The 22,268-nt window shown below is 45.2% G+C and overlaps 1 protein-coding gene across 7 annotated transcripts in view; it reads left to right on the top strand.

The window, feature by feature from the left end:
• Window positions 1–22,268, top strand: part of KALRN (kalirin RhoGEF kinase) — a 669,312-nt gene that overhangs the window by 441,332 nt on the left and 205,712 nt on the right. For all 7 annotated transcript variants that reach the window (XM_053903452.1, XM_053903454.1, XM_053903456.1 and 4 more), the window contains exons 28-33: window positions 2,892–2,984; window positions 7,225–7,336; window positions 9,103–9,293; window positions 9,729–9,830; window positions 11,146–11,288; window positions 14,286–14,388. In XM_053903452.1, the coding sequence (XP_053759427.1) occupies window positions 2,892–2,984; window positions 7,225–7,336; window positions 9,103–9,293; window positions 9,729–9,830; window positions 11,146–11,288; window positions 14,286–14,388 (744 nt within the window). The remainder of the gene's footprint in view (window positions 1–2,891; window positions 2,985–7,224; window positions 7,337–9,102; window positions 9,294–9,728; window positions 9,831–11,145; window positions 11,289–14,285; window positions 14,389–22,268) is intronic.

Here is a 22,268-nt window from a genome sequence, read left to right on the forward strand (position 1 = left end):
CCCTAAGTTCTTCACTTAGAAAATATCTGCTTTAGGCCCTCATTCTATAAAAGAGATAAGCCCTTAAGAAAGGCTGTCTTTTAGTATCCATTATCGTAAAGAGTGCACAGAACATTGAAGTTCCAGAAAGGGGCACACCTTCACACGATCCAGAATTTTCTACTTCGGATGTGAGAGCTGTGAGGCTGTGGTGTTTGATGCTAAGCTGGTTAGCAAGCATGGTTCGGCGGACCTAGCCCCCGGAGGCAACACCTTCCTCCCTTCCTCGCTGCCCCACATGCAGCCTTCCCAGAGCTGGCAGAGATGGACGGCTGTCAAAGGTGCCCTATTGCCGGTGCTCTCTTGCCAGAGCTGCCAAGTAAACAGACGATGTTCCTTTGCCCAGAGAGTCAGGCTGCCAGCTCTTTTGCCCATCACCCTCGGACAAGTCCAGCTAGAACTCCACACCTCTAGGGAAGAGGCACACGGGTGAGAAAGTTGCTACTTTCTGGGATAGCTGGCAGGAATGCGAAAATTGTTTTTTATTCCCTCTTCTTCCCCTTCCTCCATGGCCACATGACAAGTCCTCTCTCACATAACTTTAAAATGTTTCTTGGGCGCCTGGGTGGCTCAGTTGGGTAAGCATCCGACTTTGCTTCAGGTCATGATCTCACGGTTCATGAGTTCAAGCCCCACAGCAGGCTCTCTGCTGTCAGAGCAGAGCCTGCTTCAGATCCTCTGTCCCCCTCTCTCCACCTCTCCCCTGCTCAAACTCTCCCTCTCTCAAAAATGAATAACATTAAATTAATTAATGAATTGATTAATTAATTAATTAAATGTTTCTTGTATTCCTCCCAGTGCTTTGTTCTTACTGACCCTAGCCTAGGACAAGCCCGTGGTACACACCTACAGATATAGATAGATAGATAGATAGATAGATAGATAGATAGATAGATAGATAGATATAGCTATACGTTATATGTATATCTAAAGTGAACACTTTAATGGTTTTAGTATATTCACAGATATGTGCAACCATCTCCACAGTCAATTTTAGAACATTTTCATCACCTCAAAAAGCAGCCCCACACCCTTTAGCCATCACCCCACCTTATCCTCCCACCTGTCCTTAGTGCTAAACAACCAATGGTACATTTTCTGTCTCTACAGATTCACCTATTCTGGACATTTCATAAAAATGGAATCATATAATATGTATTCTTTTGTGACTGACTTTTTTCACTTAGCATAATGCTTTCAAGGGTCCATCTATATTATAGCATATATCAGGACTGCATTCCTCCTCATGGCCAAATAATATCCCATTGCATGGATATCTCACATTGTATATCTCCATTCATCAATTGATGGACATTTGGGTTGTATCCACTTTTTCACTATTATTAATAATACTGCTGTAAACAGTGTATATAAGTTTTTGTGTGGGAGTATGTTTTCATTTCTCTCAGGTATATACCTAGGAGTAGAATTGCTGGATTGCATGGTAACTCTGTGTTTACACGCTTGGGATTTTTCAACAACCTCCTAACTGGTTTCTCCATCTCTATTTCCCAACCTCCGCCCTGTATGTTGTTATTAGGCTAAATATTGCTCTCTCTGAGACATTGCTTTCACCATGTTTTTCTCCTATTTAAGATCTACAGTACTTTTCCATTGAGAAGCTCACCACCAAATCCTAATTTTTTTTTTTTTTTTATCTAGCTCAACCCTATCAATGGCCTAAATATATCTTGCTTATCTGACTGTACTTTTCATTTTTTCCTGGACTCCAGGTGTACATCCTCTATACCATTCTGCATGGTCCTCATTATCATATAAATACCCAATGATTATTTCCTGTGCATTTTTTATATGCTTTCCATTTATAGAATGCCACTCGTCCAGCTTTGCACTTCCCCACCCCCACTTATCCTCTAAACCTCAGCTGAAGGCTTTATCTCTACTAAGCCATCCACCACTCCTGGGCCCAGCCACTGCTCTCTGTTCTCGCTGGGAATACCTTCCATCTCCTTTGTTGCTATTTATGTGTGTGAGTATTCTCAGCCACCTGGTGTGTAAGGTTCTTGAGGCAAGGGGACTACATGGACCCTTCACTAACCTTCACAGCACCTACACCTTGGGGCGTGGAAGGTCATTTTGGAGGCAGGATAGAGAATGGTGTAAAATGAGAGGCTAGAGGCCCAAACAGCAGCTGGAGGTCATGGGTGTAGCCTGGGCATGGATGGCGTGGAGAGGAAAGACTTGTCACTGGGGAAAACACAAGGAGAACAACTAAAAATGACTCCATGGCTATCAGCTCAAGAGACCTGAATGAGGGAGATGCCACTGATCACAATGAAGAAGTTGTAAAGAATACAGTGGTGATTCTGGGTTGGGATGGGTCTAATTTGAAGAGAGAAGGGATGGTAAAGGAGATATGCCCTCGTGCTGTTTTAAGGAGACTGAGGGAGAGGAAGACTCAGGAGCCATCGGCATAGAAATCCGAGCCCCACGCCCTTATTCTCATCGTCCCACTAGCCCCTTGTGATCACCTCCGCTCTGGGTTGATTTTTCCTTTCACTTTCTGCTTCACCACCTCTCCTTTACCCTTCTGTCTGCTGTTACCTCCTCAGTCTCATTTTCCACTTTTATCCTTCCCCATTTCTTTATAAGTTTCATTTCTGACACACAAATCTGCTTTCTCTCCCTAAAGCTCCTCCCCTTTCACCACCTCTCCTTTTCTCTGTGTATTCGTCTTGGTCTCTCTTGGTTCTCTCCCCATCAAAGAACGGTTCCTCATAATTTTCTACCCCTTTTCCTTTTGCTCTCTTCTCACCCCACCGACTTCCTCCCAAGATACACGCATGCACACACCCTTTTGTATGTCATGGTGCCTGTTTTCATCCCTGTAGGAGATACAGCAGCGGCACGGTCTGGCCAACTCCATCTCTTCCTACCTAATCAAGCCCGTCCAGAGGATCACCAAGTACCAGCTGCTCCTGAAGGTACTTCCCCTCCCCTCTGGGCACCTCCTCCTGCACTACTGATCAGGTCCAGGGAGCCCCAGCTTTGCCCAGGATGGGAAAGCTTCCATCTCAAGACCTTTCCTCCATCTAGAGAAAAACTTCAGAGGTGAACCCCCATTGGCTTTGCTGGCTCCCAGACTGCATGACCTATCCTGTGAAACTCTAGGTGTTTATTTGCTGGGGGACAGAGGAGAAATGAGAGCAGGAACACGTTTTGACTGCTTTCATACCTGCCCACCACTGCACAGTTTGGAGCAGTTATGGCTGACACTTAGGGCCTCACTTGCTCTTCCTCCTGGGACAGATTCCTCCTGGTGGTCCCTCCTACTGTCAGGGGTCAAGGGGACACTGCCAGTCAACATAGACAGTGGAGGCCCAGGGTGGCATCTACCATTGCCTTAATCTCTGTGTTTATCAAGACTATGAGGTTTTTGAGAGAAAACACTCGAAGAGTGCGTATTAAAACACAATGACGCTCTTGTGTCTGGAGGATCCCATATGTTAGGTAGGGGTTCTTTTGGAGCCAAGCAAACAGATTTGGATTTTCTCCAAAATATTTGCTTTGAAATTCGAATAATCAAATTATGTAAAATAGTAAGTAATGTGGGCTGCTTCTTCAGAGAAGGATACACCAACAGTCTGAAGATGTGACATTTCCCCCACAGAAAGCCTGGGAAATCGATATTATAAGCAGTTATATAACCCCTATGTATATTAATTCTCAAGGTGTAAAGGTAGAGTTTTCCCTGATTTGAATATTTGGCTGGTTGCTCCTCAAATGCAAAGGATAAAGGGATAGTGAGAGGCGTGTTGTAAGTGGTATAGCTCCAGAGAAAATCTGCTGAAATTCAACTCATGTTTAGAGATGCTTGCAGAATCCCACATATTCTAGCTTCACTAAACCTGAAAACCAGTCTAGTTTCACGTCTAGGTTTCTGGTCACACTGGAGGTGCCCACGGACAGCCACTAGGGTCTCCCTGCTTAGCACATGTGATTCCATGATGAGAAGAGCATGAGCCCCCATGGGGCCCCATGAGCCCATGCCCTGGACCTCTTCCCCAGTGAGGGTCAGGTCAGGGACTAGAACCACCCTTTCCCTCCTGCCTCCGCCTTCAAACCTTCTCTTTCCTCGTCTCCAAGAAGAGACATTTTGGGCTTCTGCTTCCAGGCACTCAAGTCATCCAGCCCTGCAGAAATGGCTTAGAGAGTTACAACACAGCATCATGCCCTTGGCCTTTGTTGAGAACTCATGTGAGAAGTAACAATGTGCAGAACATCTTGGCTGTTTTGGCAGAATTGCTTTTGAAGATGTCATCTTTGTTTTTTAAAGTTCTTTATATAAAGACTCACAGAAATTCTCATAAGATCTCAGAGAGTAGGGTGTGGGGGTTCTCTCATAAATAATTGGTGTACTCTCTACCTTTAAATCACAAGAGCTTTTAGCTCCTTCTTTGCCTTTGACTATCAGACAATTAGCATTGAGTCCTGTTACGACTACTGTTACTGGTTTCTCCTTAGCCCAGATTTCTGTGTGTAATGATCCTCTCCTTCCCTATCCCATTTAACGCTTGGCCCTTTAAAATGATTTTTCTTGTACCAGAGGATTTTTTAAAATTCATGTTTGTGGTTATTAAATTTAAGCATCTCAAAGCTTTTCAGGAATTGGTGGGGTTGTGAATTAAAAAGTAAAACAAAACAAAACAGAAACTTGCCCATCCACACTTGCCAATGCCTTAAATCGAGTAAGATCCAGTTCAGGGCTCCTGGGTGGCTCAGTCAGTTAAGCGGTTAAGCGTCTGGCTTCGGCTTAGGTCATGATCTCACGGCTTGCCTGCCTCATGACTTTGAGCCCCATGTCCGGCTTTGTGCTGACAGCTCAGAGCCTGGAGCCTGCTTCAGATTCTGTGTTTCCCTCTCTGCCCCTCCCCACTCGTGCTCTGTCTCTTTCCTTCAAAATATAAATAAACAATTAAAAAATTTTTTTAAAACGTAAGATCCAGTTCTAAGAGAAATATAGCTTTTCAGCTCTCCCTTTTAATCCCACAGGGCTGAAGTTCCCCGGATAATTATGTGACACAGATAAGAGAGGAAAGTGGAGGATGGACAGGCTGCCCTGTGTTTTGCTTTAGGTGATGGGTGGGTGGGCTCTGGGCCCTTCACTTTGTAACTGGATGTTTTAGGAAGAGATGACTGTGCAGGTAACTGAGAAGGGAAAAAAAAAAAATGAAGTAGTGGGAATTTGTGGAAAATCTGTAAAAAAGATTTACCAAGGTAATTTTGACCTCTTATAAATGCATTGGTAGCAGAGTACTGCGGAGTAAAAGCTCAGTTTGCTGAGCTCTTACTATAAATAAACAATATGGGATTTATTTTCTCATTAAAGACAGTTTTATTCCAAATAAACTGATATTTAATTATCAGTATCCTCTGGGATTCCTCACTTTGGGTGTTGCATGAAAGTCAAAACTATCTGTCAGTTAGTGTTCAATATTCTCCATGTAAATCTGCTACAGATGTCCTTTGAAGTCTAAATTAAATTGGAGCTTTCTCTTTAATAACAAGTATAGCAAGGATCCAAGGAGAATTTATGGGCTTTGGTGGTTGATTGATGGACTTGCCACACTGCTTTGGGGGGTTAAACCATTTGGAATTTTCTATTGCACACTGAAGCATATATTTCTTATTTGTCTCTTGTGCTTCTGCCTGGAAATTCCTTTGAGGATGTATGGGAAACAAGGTCAGGAGAGTTAAAATTAGGAAAGGGTTGGGGAGAGTCAGAGAACTTCAGGTTGGCAGAAGTAAGTGCAACTTTCTGAACAGTGATGCCATTATACCGACTGGAACCAAGGACCGAGCTGAGAACTGATCACTTCTGCCTCCCCAACATGCTCGAGGCAGTTCACCTCTCCTTTGGGCACTCAAAGCTCCCTTCTTCATATGGGATTGTATCCAAGATGACACAAAGGATTGGACTTTCGTGTCAGATGCTCACTAATCAGATATCTTACCAAGTATAAAGCTTTTACTAATAATTTCAAGGATACAAATAATCCCAAGGAAGAGATAATGCAGAGAGAAGTCCAGAACCATCAACAGCTCTAAGCCCTTTCTTGGAGCATCAGGATATGCTGTGGCCCAGACTAACACACAGACTTTCTAAATGGTATATCTTGTATAATATCATTTACCCTGAAGAGAGCCATTTTGTTTATGAAACATACTATTTACTTAGATAGTTGCATAGCATATGTGATATCTTACAGGGAGCCATGCCCCTAAAGCCATAGATTCCAGGTTTGTTTACTGTAAGAAGTCCTAGACAAACCAGATATATCCTACTAAAAGCATTCCATAGATAAGGACTCTCCTGCTAGGTACTACCATTAGCCAGGAAGTCTGACATGTTTACAGGGTTTGATCTGGTCAACTTCTTTCTTTCCTGGAAGTGCATCTCTACCCCATCCACCCATCCTCTGCCTTCACCAGCCCCTACAGAAGGAGAGGGTATGGATTGCAGATCTGTTGCTTAACTGTTTTGTTCCCAGTGTCAAAATGAACAAAATACAATAACCCTCATAGGAAAAATGAATGCCAATATTCCTCTGGTTTGGGCAAAATCACTCCAAATGGCCCTTAGAACTTTTAAGATAGTTGAAGATTATTTTTTCTCCATCAACCAGATACTATATGTCTTTATGGAGATAATAGTGACCTAGTCTTCAATGAGGAAGTAAGAGAGGGCATGCTCTGAGAAGCCTCAGCGTGGTGGACGTCATGGGGGAGATAGGGTTGGCATGGTGGGTAGATTCTAGATTTAAGATTTAAAAAGAACTAGTCCAGAATCCCATATACTTGTCCCAAGGTATGAACTCCTGATTTATATGATCTAAAAATATGTTATAACTCTGAAATGCTATAAACCTATAATGTCTATGAGCCCGGGTTGCTCCCAGTATGGTGGGAAGTCAGCATTTAGGGAGAAGAGGTACATAAATAAATGTGGTGCCAGAAGTAGATGTCTGTTGCTAAGTCTAGGGAAAAAATATAGTGGTAGAATCCTTTGGAGATAACTCTCCATCCCACCCCACTTTTCTTATAGCTTAGAGGAAACCATTCCAGAGAACGAAGTTGGTCTGTAATCACCTTGATGGGTTAGGTGGTGGGAGGGTGGGAAAGCTGGGGCAAATGGCTCTAATTGTGTCTGGACTTTTTCCCCAGGAACTTTTAACTTGCTGCGAAGAAGGGAAGGGAGAGCTCAAGGATGGCCTGGAGGTGATGCTCAGTGTCCCAAAGAAAGCCAATGATGCCATGCATGTCAGCATGCTGGAAGGTAGCTGTCTTCCCAGCCTCCCTGGGGGGCCTCCTGCTTTCCTAAGACTAGGGAGCTTGTGTTGTGGGAAGGAAGTGGCATGACGTCAGGCAATGGGCAAGGCTGGAAGAGAGGAGAAATGGCAAGTTGCTACATAGGTTCTCAGGAGGTGTGAGAGGAGCTCCACAGGGGCCAACTCGATCAATACCTGCCTCCAGGTAGAATCAGACCTCAGCTGTTTTGGATGTGTGGATAACTCACTGCATGGGAAGTAGTCCAGGACAGGCCATCATCCTTACTATAAATGTGCCAGGACCCTGACCCACAGCAGTCCTGTTCATCTGCAATAGCATCTGCATCGCATTTGTCATCAGAATGAGTAGAAGTCCTGCATGCATGTGGACATACATCCAAGGTCTCCAGCCTTATGTTCTTCTTTTTCTTCTATTGTAATAAAATATACATAACATAAAATTTACCATTCTAACTATTTTTAAGCACACAGTTCAGTGGCATTGGGTATGTTCACATTGGTGAGCAACCATCCTTACGGCCTTCCTAGCAGGTGAGAAAAGTCCAGCCAGACAGACCTGATAGGACTTCACCAATGTACATTTAGTCCACTGGAACCATGGTCTTGGGGCCCAGAAACCTGGTAGAGTGAGACTCCAATAAAATGCCCTTAACACCACAGAACAGAGGAGCAGAGCAGTTGCACTGGGGCGGAAGTTGTCGGATGAGTTCAGACTCCACATTCCAGTCTGGCCTGGAAAACAGATGTTAAGGGGGATCAGTGTACTCTGTTGTAAATATGCAGAGCCGTAGGCTGTTTTTTCTCCTCTGGACTCCATCTCTCACCATCACCTTCCCTCCCACTTCCCCCACCTCTAATCTTGGTCTGGTCTCACTACTTCCTGGGCCACTCTGAATATAGGAAGCTATAATTCTTCATATAGCGGAGCCCTGGTTACCTTCTCCAGACTGAGCACTAACCATCTGAACATATTCCTGTTGCCACAGTTCTCTGCCCCCTTTTCTGTTTGCACTCCATCCCCATCCCCAGCCCTGGGTGTCCTCGTCTGTTAGCACCCTTCTCCTCCAGCCTGTCCCTGACCTGTATTCTGGATCCAGTTACTCCAAGTATGTGGAACAGTAGCAGCAACACCTGGGAGCTTGTCAAAAGAGCAAATTCCTGGGCTCCACCCCACAGCTGCCGAATCCCAGTATTCTAGGGGCAGGAGTGGGCAGGAATCTGTGTTTTGACAAGCTCTGCAGGTGATTCTCAAGCACACTAAGTTTCAGAACCCCTGTTGAAATTTAAAGTGGAATAAATATAGCTGTTAAAGGCTTGTGCACCACATTGGACAGGAGCCATCAAAGGGAAGAGTCCTGGGAATGGACTGTAAGAAATACAGCAATGACAAATAAAGTGGAGTCGAGGGCACTCCAGCAGACAGTCCTCAACCCCAGTCAGAGCTCGGAGCCCAAGTCTGTGGGGAGCTGTAGAGGAAGAAGGTGATACGGGGTTTGCCCTTGCAGGAGGTCCCAGGCTTTTGAGAAGACACCACTGATACTGGTTATGTGTAGGAGACCGGTGCAGAAAGGGAGATCTGATTACAGTTCCCTAGAGCTATCTACTCAAGTATTTAGGAGTGTCAGGAATCAGAGAAAGTGATGTGGGAACGGAATGCTCACAGTCAGGGAGACCTTTCCAAGAGGGGAGTGGACCATGGCACCCAGATGGGGTGCTACAGAAACTCCACAGGGTGGAAACGGGTATCTTTCAGGGTTCGACGAGAACCTGGATGTGCAGGGGGAGCTGATTCTCCAGGATGCCTTTCAAGTGTGGGACCCAAAGTCACTGATCCGGAAGGGGCGAGAGCGGCACTTGTTCCTCTTTGAGATCTCCTTGGTTTTTAGCAAGGAGATCAAAGACTCTTCAGGACACACGAAATATGTTTACAAGAACAAGCTACTGGTAGGTGGGGCAGGTGGGGCAAGACAAGTCTCCCTGTTGTCATAGAGCCTTTGGGCAGGAAGGGCTCTTGAACACTCAGCTCATCTCTCCCCTGGTGCCACACCAAAACCATCCTGGACAAATGAAAATGCCTCCTATTTGGAAAGCTGCCCCCTCGACTCCCACTTCTGCATTTTAGAGTCCATCGTTCTTCTTGATGTCTGCTTTTAGCGCCTCCCTCTTCACCTTCCCTCCCTGCAACCTGCTAATCAGGCAGGTGCTTGTAGATCCTTTCAGCCTGGGTAGAGGAACAAAGCTTCCAGTCTGTTGAAGTTTGATTGACAGAAGCCCCTCCCTCGGTCCTCTCCTCTTTGTCACCTTTCCCTTCCCACCCCAGCCCTAAGTTTCCCACTGCCCTCCCCTTCCCCGCCTCTCACAGGCATTTCCTGTCTACAGACCTCAGAGCTGGGTGTGACGGAGCACGTAGAAGGTGATCCCTGCAAATTCGCCTTGTGGTCTGGGCGCACCCCTTCCTCAGACAATAAAACAGTGCTGAAAGTAAGTATTGCTCTCCACTGGGGCTGGGTGCAGTGGTGAGGGTTGAGGGTGGCAGGAGGAAGGCAGGGGGCTGGGGCACATGATTCCTGAAAGGTGGGGCCTGGAGACTCCACTGGGAAGGGCAGTATCACATGGGTATCCAAAAGCAAGTTCTATCATGGACGTAGACTTGAAATCTCAAAGATCCGTGGTCCCCTAAGTCGATCCCCTCAAGCGCATGAAGAGGGAGGGATGCAGGGAGTAGCTGCTGTGCTTCCTCAGCAGGGCCCACTTAGATATGTTCTGTCCACGTGTCCCCTTCAAGGGCAAGGACAACTGACCATTTGACAAAAGGTACCTTGATTTGATCCATGTTCGTTCAATACTTTTTCCTGAACACCTACATAGAAGGTATTCTGCTCAGTGCTGCTTGTAACTACAAATGAGAGATGGACCTTGTCCTCTGGAAACTTACATTCCAGAAGCTCTCATAAATCACACTAGCATGGGAATTATGTTGATTGAAAGGAGTACTAAGAAAGGGCCTTTCTCCAAATGAGGGCCTTAAGGAGTTGTTCTAACTTTCCAGAGCGCACACAGCCTGGGAATATGCTCGTGGTAGCGTACATCTAACCAAGAAGGGGTCCTGCGGATGGGGCACCCACCAGTCAGTTGCTTATCAGTGGGTGGCTATCACCAAGGAAAAGATGGTCCAACCCTGACAAATGCTTCACACTTGTTCACTAGGAATTGCCTGCCTAGCCGCCACCTGCCATCAGACAGAATTACCTGAAAAAAATTCCACAAAGACAAATGGGATACTTATGAGATGGTAGAAGTGCCTTCAATTAACATGTTTACCAGGCTAAAAACCCAGCATTGACTTTCAGTCAGCATAAGCCTATGTAGCCATGCTAGGAGTTGAATGTGCTGATATGGATCCATACCACTTGGTGAAGAGCCACTGCCTTCAAACGCCCCTTGCTACATCTCCAGTGTTCCCCAGAACTCCCAGCATCTGGTAACTGATGTGTTCATCCCTGGCCTGGCGGGGGACCTCCACATATGCTCCCACACCAGGACAGATGTCAGTATTGGTCAGTGCCATGTGGAGTATTAAATACTTTGAAAATCACCCCCGTACAAGTGTCCATTGAGTCTTGAGGTTATAGCCCCATTCTAGGAGTTGCAGAAGAATTGAAGAGTCATATGTGTAAAATAGAAATGAATTCCTCAAACATTTGGTGTCCTTAAAAGTAGTGGGTTAAGCCTGCAGGAGGAGGATTGAGAACAAAGAAAGATGGGGTGTTTACTGTTTCTCTCTGTGGCACTCCAGGCCTCCAACATAGAAACCAAGCAGGAGTGGATCAAGAACATTCGAGAGGTGATTCAAGAGAGGATCATTCACCTGAAAGGAGCTTTAAAGGAGCCAATTCAACTCCCCAAAACACCAGCCAAACAGAGGAACAATAGTAAGAGGTAACCAGCGTCTCTCCTCTCAGCACTGCCTCACATGCTCCGGGAGCGGGAGTGGGGTCGCCCTCTGCTTCCACAGAAGGGGTGTGCTGTGCAGTTGGGACCATTCTCTGTGAAGTCCCGTCTAAGATGAGCAATCTTCTCTTTAAGCATCTCACCAGTAACTGTCAATTGAATTCAGCAGGGCTTCACTGGGCACCTCTTATTTCATAGACACTCTGCTGGGTGCTCTGAGAAGAGAAGGGGAAGATGCATGATGAGTCCCTTCCCTCGAGAACCATCTAACAGTTGTATCTCCCATGCAGAATGGTTAGACTAGAAGAACCAGTGCTGCTGATGGGGACAGTAAATGCTGTAAAAATTCATTCAGAGGGGACTTTAGATGAGCACTTGAGAGGAGTGTCCAGGGAAGGCTTTGGGAGGGAGGGGGGCCTAAGTGGACTGTAAATGAGTAAGACAGTAAATGAGTTTTGCATACTGTAATGGGTAGGGGATAGTATGATGGGGTTATCACTGCAGCTCTTCTGTAACCCTCGAGTCCTCACCTTCATTTATCTGAGATAAGCAGAGGGACTGATTTTTTTGTATCTTTCTCTCTCTGGGCCCTCCTGAATCCCAGTTGCCCTACACTGGTGGAAGACTTCCTGGGTGTTCCTTTCACAAGTCTCCATGTGACAGTCACTCACAATGACTCTTTTAGAGGGCACTTCAAAAGAAAGCATTCAAAACCATCATGTTAACTTTGAAACAAAACAAAACAAAACAGAGTTCTGGGGTGATAGTCATTGACGGCAACAGGCTCTCCTTTCCTCCCCTATTCATGAACAGGGTAAATCACAAGGATTTAGTTGACCTTTCGGTGCCAACAAGGATGCATTAACTGAGGACCTGTGGATAGTAGCATTAGTACAAAGGGAGGTGGTAGCCCAAAGAAGGGTGTGACTAAGGTAGGGAGAGATACCACCACAGGACAGAAGCCCCCAAACCTGCATGGCCAGAATAAAGTCACCTCTCAGTGCTGGAAGGACAAATTATGAATGTGTTGGAGGAGGAATTGTTTGCATTTCAGTTACCTGCATCCAGGATCCAGGGATGGAATAGACTTACTTTAGCACTAGAGGCAGACCCTGCTGTAGGAAGCCTCTACTTTAATATAGAAGGTAGAGTGGAAGTGTTATGAACTCAATGTCCAGGAGCATGCAGGAAAGGATATTCAGGTGAGATTGGCTCAAGTTTCCCTGTGAAAGTGCCCCTTTTTCCTACGTAGCAGAGTTTGAGCATCTATAGAACATGAGGTGGACATATCTTGGAAATGCCTCCCACCTTTTCTCTGTCATTGTCCTGAAATAGGAGGGTGAAAAGCCTTGGCAGATTCTGCAGAGAACAGTCAGGCTGTCTGTAATTTCATTAGCTTGGCTCCCAAGATATGGGGACAGAGTTTACGGAGGAGTGAATTGGCTTGGAGAACACTACCCACACTCCTGGATGGGCTCCCCACCTCCCTCAGAACTGGCTTCATCTGCAATGGACCAGAAGGGCCCACGATGGGCCAGAATGGTGGGAAGCACAAAGTACAGCCAACTCTCAACTCTGTGCACATGGCAGGGAGCAACGGCCCAGATATCTAAAACAGCAGATGATCTACAAGTCCTTTATTACTGGTCTTGAAATGCATCACGTAATTTCATTTTACATCAGAATTTCCTTCCTATGAATGTGTGGCTTACATTATTAAAATAAGTTGGCATTTCCCAGCCCGTAAGTGGCAGTGAGAAAGCAGTTGACCTAGAAGTGTTCTGAGCAGGAGAAGGCACTTTTTGATGACTAGAAGATACTGTACCCGCATGCACACTAACGTCCATGTACACCAGATCATAATTGTCTAGACTCTGTGAGGCGGCTTCAGTATATGGGGAATTTTGTCCATGTGGTGTCATCCTTATGCAGCAATTTCCTGATGCCATTACTTCTCCATAAGTAGCATCAGGGGAGTAACCTTCATAAGCTGGGAAGAACTGTCAATTTTTGTGCTAATTTTTCCATGTCCATGTCCCTGGCCCACACCTCCTTCAGTTTTTCCTGACACTGACCACCCAGCCTCACCAGTTCCCAGGCATCTAATCCCCTTTGCCCTGGCTATGCATTCAGTGCAGGACTGAGACATAATTCTTAAGCTGGAGAATTGAAGGGATATGTAAGTGGGACAGCTAAATGGTCCAGTGGCCCAGGAAGGGCATATGCCGGGAGTACACTCAAGAGATTACCTTACCGGATGCTCAGGAGCAAGCTGACTCAAAAAGCTACTGTGGAATCTGTGATCTTTGAGATGATGCCTTTGTGTTGATAAGAAGTCATCATAAATAGGCATGAGATCAACAGGACCCACCAAGTTGAAGGAAATAATCTCTTCCTCCATACACAGGAGTTGAGCATCCAGCATCAGGAACTCCCCAAAGATTATCTTCTCTGGAGGAATATCTCACATCGTTTTCTTAAGCAGAAGAAATACAAGTCAAAATATCTTATCAGCTCTGTTTTCTTTATAAGCCAGCTATAAACTAACCCCCATCCTCTTACAGCATGCAGAAAAACTATTTGAACACTTTAAACTCTGGGGTTGTCAGAGATCACCCAGTCAGCTGGATAGAAGCCTTGGTTCTAAGTAGGATATACCTCTTCCTACTGCCTATTATAGACCCATTCCCAGTAATAAATAAATAAATAACTACCTCCTCTATACCATGGGTCAGAGGAGTTATGGTGTGGGGGGATCATTCTGTGTTCAGTTATCAGCACAGGGATTGTGTGCTTAAGTGCAAAGGTGACATCTTCGAAAATCACATAGGGCTGCTCCTTTTAGTGGGATAATTTTAGACAAATCCCTGTTCGAAAGTGCTGAGACTCTGCTCTGCCAGCACAGCTGGAAATCCTAGTGTGCTCTAAACCCACAGTGGTTCCCCCCACCCCCACCCCTGTTTTTTTTTTCTCTTCTTCCTGCAGGGATGGAGTGGAGGATGTTGACAGCCAGGGGGATGGAAGCAGCCAGCCAGACACCATCTCTATCGCCTCTAGGACCTCTCAGAATACAGTGGACAGTGACAAGGTAGGACAGTGTCCCAACCTTCCTTCCCCCAAGACTTCTTGTTGACTTAACCACCCCTGGAGAGTTACCCTCAGAGGAATTTCTCCCACTGTGGAGCCCAGCCTCAGGAACCGGTTGTTTCTTTGTGCCAGCCAAAGTGGAAAGAGCAGGGCTGGAGGAGCTATGTCATAGTGTGGAGATGTCATCTGAGGGGACAAAAGACCAGGTGATCAGCCAGACCTCTCCTGTCGTGAGAGTTTAGCAGAAGGAGCAAAGTTGAAGGGTGAGAGGGTCTGGGTCTCCCGTCCTCTAGAGATGTCCCACTGGGCGGCTTGGGTGGCTCTGCCTCGTGGGAGGCTGGACCTCAGGGCGCTGAGGCTGGGATAGTTTCCTGAGACCTTAGTGGCTATGATTGGCTCCTATTTATAATGGTTGAATGGAATCATCTAAAATTAGACCAAGACCAGTGATTTGGCAAATGGCCACAGAGATGCTGTTTGGTAAGGGCCTTCTTTCCGAAGGGGCTCCAGTGGAAATGATGCCTTCCTTGGGCCAGAGTATCAGGGCTCAGTTCCTGAGGCACAGAGGACCAAGAAGTGGTGGTGCGTGAAGCAGCTTGGAGGGATGTAATAGTCTTGCAAGAAAGCCTGGTCGCTTGGTCTCTTATATTTTGGGGCAAATAAGCAAGAAGTTAGTAGTTCTGGAGGCAGTGAAAGAAGGGAGACTGTAGCAGAGACCCTGTGTATTTGTTCAAGCGAGGGGAAGAATTCAGCTGTCTAAATTTGCAGCAGAGACAGGAAGATTTTTGTCTCTAACCCTACAATCATTTGCTTACCTCAGGGTTTTAGGGTATGAAATGATCTTTTGCAGCATATTAGTGATTTTATGAATGAAGGTATGGATTTCCAAAGACTATTTGGCCCTAGTCTATCAGGACCCAATATGTTGGCCTAGTCCTTCAGCCTCAGGCAACAGGCTGTGTCCTTGCTTCATTTTTGTTTTCTAAGTTATGTTTTTTTAAAGATGATCTACATTCATTAGGATTTTTCCTAAATTTTTTTTCTTACTGGGGGAAAAAAAAGACTGTGCTCCATGGTTTCCAAGATCATGGTGCTAAATCACACTCTAGACTAGTATTCAAGGACATTCAAGCTAATTCTGTCTGATGTCCTGCCTTCAAGTTTCTAAGCCATTTTTGACTATCAAAGTGGATGGAAAATTGTTTTTTTCCACTTGTAAAAACATACAAAGAAAACTATTCCTGTACCTCCCTTTCTCCTTTGATGTGTTGTTTAGAAATGTAACCTAGAATATCCCACAAATGAGTGTTTCTTTTTAAACAGTCTGTGGGTGGGAAGCAAAATGCAATGCTTCCCATGTTCAGAGAGAGCCTGTTAGCCCAGGGGATCCATCCCTTCCAGCTGCTACTCCATCCTCCCACAGCCCTGACCTAGACGCAGGGCATTTGTCTTGTCTTCAGCTCCAGCCATTCCTTGTCTTCTGGCAAGGTAAGTGAGGCTAGATTAGAACACTTCTGATGGCAGGCATGTCACTGTTAACAAAGAATCTTGGTTACTTACATGTTATTCTATGAATAAGGAAACTGAGGCCCAGAAAGATTGAGTGACTCAACCAAGAAGGTTCTAGTCATTAGTGGAAAAGCAGGAACTAGAACCCAGATCATTCTGCTTCACTGTCACATTTTTCCCTCACTCTCAAAGCCAAGGCATTGTACTCCCAATGCTAAGATTAACTTGGCTGGTCAGTCTTTCTACACATTCCATAAAAACATTAGTCACATATTCGTGAAAAAGCACCCACCACGTGCCGAGCTCTGTGCTGGATACTATAGAGTGATGTGGACTATTTGTTGAATGTGAATCCTTTGTGTAATTTTCGTTTGATGTGTGTCTCTATAGCCAGGCCGTTAAGCCCTGATGAGGGCAAGGTTGTCTGTCTGCTTCACTGATGTCCTGGGCCCACAGCACACATGGATGCTTGGGAAAGACTTGTGGAATGAATGAACAGAAGGAACATAGTCCCTGATCTCAGAAAATTCCAGCATTGAGGGGCAGCTAAAACAGCTGGTCTGAAAGCAGCCAGATATACAAACATTGTATTTTTAAATGTGCTAAAGAAATCTAGAAGTTCCCTTACCTCCAAGCAGAAAGCATTAGTCAGCTGGAGAACCTGGCCTGTTGGGAACAGGAACCCCCAAATCCCTTCTCAGACCCTGGGAAACATGGACAGCAAGTCTGGAGATCTTGAGAGATTCTGTGTTCTGTACCTGAAACCTGAAAAATCACCTAGAAATAGTCACACTCTCAGAATAAAATAGAGGGCCTGTCTGTGACCATGCACTGTAATTTAGAATGTTCTTACTCTTCTAACACAGAACAGTGATAACAGGACAGCCATATGTCCTCCTACACTCCCTTTCATCAGGCAAACCATTAAGTGGGATCTTTGATTTCATAGATGTCAACAGTGTTAAGCCTTCCCCTAACTGTACCAGAAGACCCGGAAACTGGTCTTGTTGGTTTCCAAATAGTCAGGTGAACAGACTCTGAAGAAGAACAAGGTAACCAAATGGACTGATTCAGCTAAACTGAATCATATTCAACAGGGCAGCTGTGACTCACCCCACAGGGATCAGGGTCATTTTAACAATGGGTTTCTAGAAAAGGCCCCAGTCTTCCTTTTTTAATCCAGAGGAATTAGAGCACAGCCCCGCTATATTGGGTAGATGAGGAAAACATAACCATTAAAGAGTCATGACAGACCAACTTGAGGAACTGTGGGGCCCTAGGACCTCTCCAATCACCTTGTGTGTATTTTGTGTGCTGTGGTGGGGTGGAAGGAGTTTAGACACATCTGGGTTCAAATCCCAGCTCTGGTGGTTGCCCTCTGTGTCATGTTGTGTGAGTTGCTGTGCTTTAATTTCCCTATCTATAAGACAAGTAATACCCATCTCACTGAGTCCTTGGGAAGATTAAGTAAAATACATTTACTTGGCACCTATAAGACATTCAGTAAGGGTTAATTTTCCACCATTATTTGAGGGAAAACAAAAGTTTAGGCGCTATGAATATGAGTACACAATTATTTAACAAGCTGTGAGGATCTACTTCTTGAGTAGAATTCTGCCCTCTTTGCTCATTGACTATCAGCAGGTTCTTTTCTATACTATAGCTGAACAGATGTAGCTTCAACTTGCTTGTGTGTAAACAGAGCAACTTTACTCCTCTTTCCATTTGTTAACCTTTAGCATCTAAGGCTTAGATACTTGTTGTTAGCATTGGCTCGTGGGTTATTTGAGTAGCTGATGGGTTATAATTCATTACTGTCAGGTATTCATTTTAATCATCAAATTGTAGCATCGTGGGCCATTGGCAACCCCTGGACTTTAGATATTTGAAGACGGTTGTCTTGTCTTCTAATCTTCTGTCTATAAGTCCTCAGTTTCTCCAACTGTTCCTTGTATCAGTGTATTTTCATACACTCCCGTACCCTGGTTGCCTTCCTCTGGATTTCCTTCAGTGTATAACGATCTGTATAAAGTGGGGCATACAAGAATGGTACTTAATACGGCAGATGTGATCTAACTAATACAAATTCAGCTTCTTGTTCTAGGGCTGCTATGCCTAGTCTCCTCCCTAAGGTGGTACATGTGTCTAGGAGTGGTGTGCAGTGGTTGGCTTATCAAATCTCCATGCCTGTTTTTGTGGGCCCCCCTCATTGCACAGGTGACTTAGTAACCTGAGGGTGGGAACACTTTATATCTATCAGATTTTCTCCTGTTCAGTTCCATCCCAGTATTCTAGTACATTTTGAGTGTGAATTTATATTTGGAATATAAATTTTGTCCAGTACATCAGCCACATCTCCCAGCATTATTAGATAAATATACCATCTGTGGCTTCATCCAAATACTTGCTAAAAAGACAAGCTTGAGGATAGAAGACTAATGCCCAGCCCCTTTTCTGTGTAGCAGAGGATCTGGGGTTGCTTACTTGTGTTATGAATCTCCCTATGATGAGGAATCAGTCTGGTATTCTTTATTCTTCATTAAGTGCTAATAAAACCAGCATGGGGGCTTCAGTAAATAGCATTGATCGCTTTCCCCCAAGTTGCTTTTGTTTCACCCACAGATGGGTCTGCATAATTAAGTTCTACCTTACACCTGTCCCATGCAAAAGTGTTATTTTATGAAGGCAAATGGGTGTGCTTACTTGGTTCTGTTGTGCTCTGAGCCCTTTTCTGTTCCACCCAAAACATGCTCATGCTACTCTGGGCGTTCCACTGTTAAGACTGTTCTGTATGTGTGTGTATTATGAAGTGATGGGACACTTCAAAGAAATACAGAATTATAGAATTCCAGGGAGGTAAGGCTCGGAATGAAGTGGCAGTGAAGAAGTAGCTTGTTCAACATGATGGATGTCTGCTGAATAATTTCCAGCTAATGGCCCAGAAGCAGCCACCTGCGCAGTGATGGCCCCTGTGCATATATTTACTGTGTGGGGTAGGCATGCTGCACATGTTCAGTAACTGCTTACTCCGTTGAACATTACAAACTCATCCTGGTTGAGATACTCTCCAACTAAAAATCACTATAAATTTGTAGACATGTCTGGGCTGGCTGAATACAGGGAAGTGGAAGTGAAATGGAGTTGCAGATGTTATTCTCCATAAAAATTCTAAGGGCAAGAACACTGTCAGAACATCCCAGAGCTGATTGTCATTCAAATGAGAAATTTCAAGTACAAGCTAATGTGATCTAAGTTAACATACAAGGTGGGCTGATAATGGCAATGTGCTGAAGGTGGACAGGAAAATTCGTGAAGAAACCTGGAGATTTCAGGATCTAACTTAATAGTTTTTAAACTGGACTGTCATATCAGTTTAGTGGGTCATGGCCAAAATTTTGTTTCACTGGTAGGGAAGTCTCAGTTTAGAGACAGTGAGGGCTCAGCTAAGGGGAAAGTCAAAGGATTCCTACAGTGTCACTCACTGCAGTAACATGATACCTATAACAAGAGGTGGGGAAGCCTGGCTGCAGGAGCGTTCTGAGAATAGACTTCCTTAGAGCCTCACCTGGTTTATCAGAATTTGGTAATCCTGATGCCTACACTTTGGGAGTACTTAGTAAGCCACTGGGTGCAAAGGCTGTAGTCAGAGAAGGTCCAACCCTTGAATTGGTGCATTGGTAACAGTGTAGCCCATGCCGTGGAGCATAGACACTGCATGAAAGAGTGTCTGTGTGCAGAGGAGACATGTGATAGGTCCCTCTCTGGGTTACTGCCCGGCACTCCCGTGAAAATGGACAACATGCTTCCTAGAAAATGGACAATATGCTTCCTGGAGTTTTAAGAACCCACAAATCACTGGGTTTTGCCACTGAAGAGAAAACCAGACACCTAGAAATGTGGAGACTCAACAGTGTAAGGACTAATAAACATCCTATCAGTTCATACAAGGTAATAATCTTTGCTTGGCAAGTTCTTAAAAACCATCAGGTTGGTCCACCCAAGGTTGAGTCTTCAGAATGTGATTGTGACAGCTTGTTCCATTTAGCTGTGGTGCCAGAGCAGGTGAACCATCCACTGGAGATCTAGCCCATTAAATGCACTCTACCAGAAACCAAAGAAAACGTGATGGGGAGATCCCTCTGTACTTCTGCTACTCTGCCCTTGATCTCAGTGGCGCCTGAGGGCCCTAAGATATTTCCTTCTAGGGAGAGATTTATATTACATCCTACCTAGTAACCAAACACGTTCTAACCCCAGAATAAATGAGAAGAGTATATAATTGTACTTCCAGTTACCAGGGCTTGGAGAAACCCAAACTTGACTTTATAAGCCAGTCAGTCACATCTCACCTCCATAACACTATGGGTCAGAATTGCCATGTGCATCCTAGATGGAGGAATTTTGGTTTTTCTGGAGGACTTGCTAGTCACTCCAAAGTCTCTTCCAATTTTAAGTGCAAATCGTGACCCCCCCCCCCCCCAGCCTCCCGCCAGAGGTTCTGAATAACCTAAGTCCTGGACTAGGTTTGAAGATGGCTTTTGTTCCTAGTACCCTTCCTGTGGTGGGCGGGGCCCTGGGGGAGGGGTCAGGTGGCTGTGGGCAGAAGAAGAAGCTGAGGATTTCCTGCTTCCCAGGAAGCCAGAAGCTCCCTCCTCCTGTGCTGCTGTCACCTCCCCAGAAACACTGCTCAGTTCTCTCCTGAGCCACGTTCAACATGGTACAAATGTGCTGCCTTTTCAGAGCAAACTGATAAAGTGTGAGGAGTTGAGGTCACAGGTTTTTCTCTAAATAAAAGGTTCCTCAAATAAATGACTGGCTTCCAGCTGTTGCATACTACCAATGGGTGTGAAATACACTTTGCTGAAAAATGCAACCTAGGTTCATGGGGCAGAATCTCTCATGACGACATTATCTTACTTAATATTTTAATTTATACTCCATAGCTTAAAAACTTCTCTCAAGAGACCTACTTTTTAAAACTGCCAATCATCTGGAAAAGCAAGTAAGTTCCAGAAGCTCCAGCACCTGAGTAGCTTGCTGCACACAGGCACATTGCAGGAATGCTCGGAAGTGCCCTCATGATGTTCATGGCACGGCAGCCACGAGGAATCTTTTTGGTTCTAGAGGCAGCAGTGCCCGAGCATCTGTTACAGAAATAGGGAAACGGCAAAAGGTGATTTGCTGGTAGATCAGGTCTATGTGTGATAGCTGCAGGGGTGGCCAGAGGCCAGATCTGATCCAGGTGAGTTTGGAACTTGGAAATAGAAGCTTAGGGAAGAAAGGAACTTTAGAGATCATCTGTCCCTCTGCCTTCACGGACGTGTTTAAAAGAAACGAAGTGACTTGCTCAGAGTCACAAAACCAGTTAATGACACACCTAACACTGAAATCCAACTCAATCTCCTGCTTATTAAATAAATTGGGTTAGGGGTACCTGGGTGGCTCAGTCGGTTAAGTGTCCGACTTCGGCTCAGGTCATGATCTCACGGTTCATGGGTTCAAGCCCCACATCGAGCTCTGTGCTGACAGCTCAGAGTCTGGATCCTGCTTTGGATTCTGTGTCTCCCTCTCTCTCTGCCCCTCCCCACTCATGCTCTGTCTCTGTCTCTCAAAAATAAATAAACGTTAAAAAAAATTTTTTTTAATAAAAAATAAATAAATAAATAAATAAATAAATAAATAAATAAATAAATTGGGTTAAAAACAGTACTTTTAGAGTAACCCTGATTCCCCAACTTGTAGAACCTTGTAAGCAAAAACCAAACACTATTGTTACCCCCTTCTCCAACACCCTGCCCTGGCTATGCCCATCTGTGCTGGCCCAAGTAAATTACAAAGTGATTCTCCAGCCCAGTCCAGTGCCTCCAGGGCTGGCATGTGGCAAAATGGGGAAAGAGAACTTCCCAAGTACGAATGCCTATCACAGACTCTTTGATACCAAGAACTTGTGACTCCTGTAGTGGCCTTGGTCGGGGAGTGATTCTGCCCCAGGCAGAGTCTTCAGGCCTCTCAAGGCAAATACTTGGTTGGGCTCTGAGAGCTTGGCAGTGAGCGCGGAGATGTGACTGATCCCTGCCTCCAAGCTGCCCGGGAGCAGTGAGTCCTGCTGTGGCTTGGCACAAATATGAACTCTGTTTTTAAAAATTTTGGTGGAAAGAGAAAGCAAATTTGAGAGCAAGCCAAAATGTTAAAGTGGATTAGCTGGCGACAGTCCAAGGCAAACAAGACCCAAGTGAGTATGTCTCCCGCCGGACATATTGTGCTCGGGAGGAGAGGCATGAGTGGGGGGATGGCACCCCGCTTGGGGGGCTGGGGGCAGAGAGAGAAGTGGCAGCTCTCAGGGCAAGGATTTTACTGGAGAGTTCTGCACAG

This window comes from Panthera pardus, unplaced genomic scaffold (genome assembly GCF_024362965.1).
Source record: "Panthera pardus isolate Hobbes unplaced genomic scaffold, ASM2436296v1 HiC_scaffold_16, whole genome shotgun sequence".
NCBI classification, from domain to species: domain Eukaryota; kingdom Metazoa; phylum Chordata; class Mammalia; order Carnivora; family Felidae; genus Panthera; species Panthera pardus.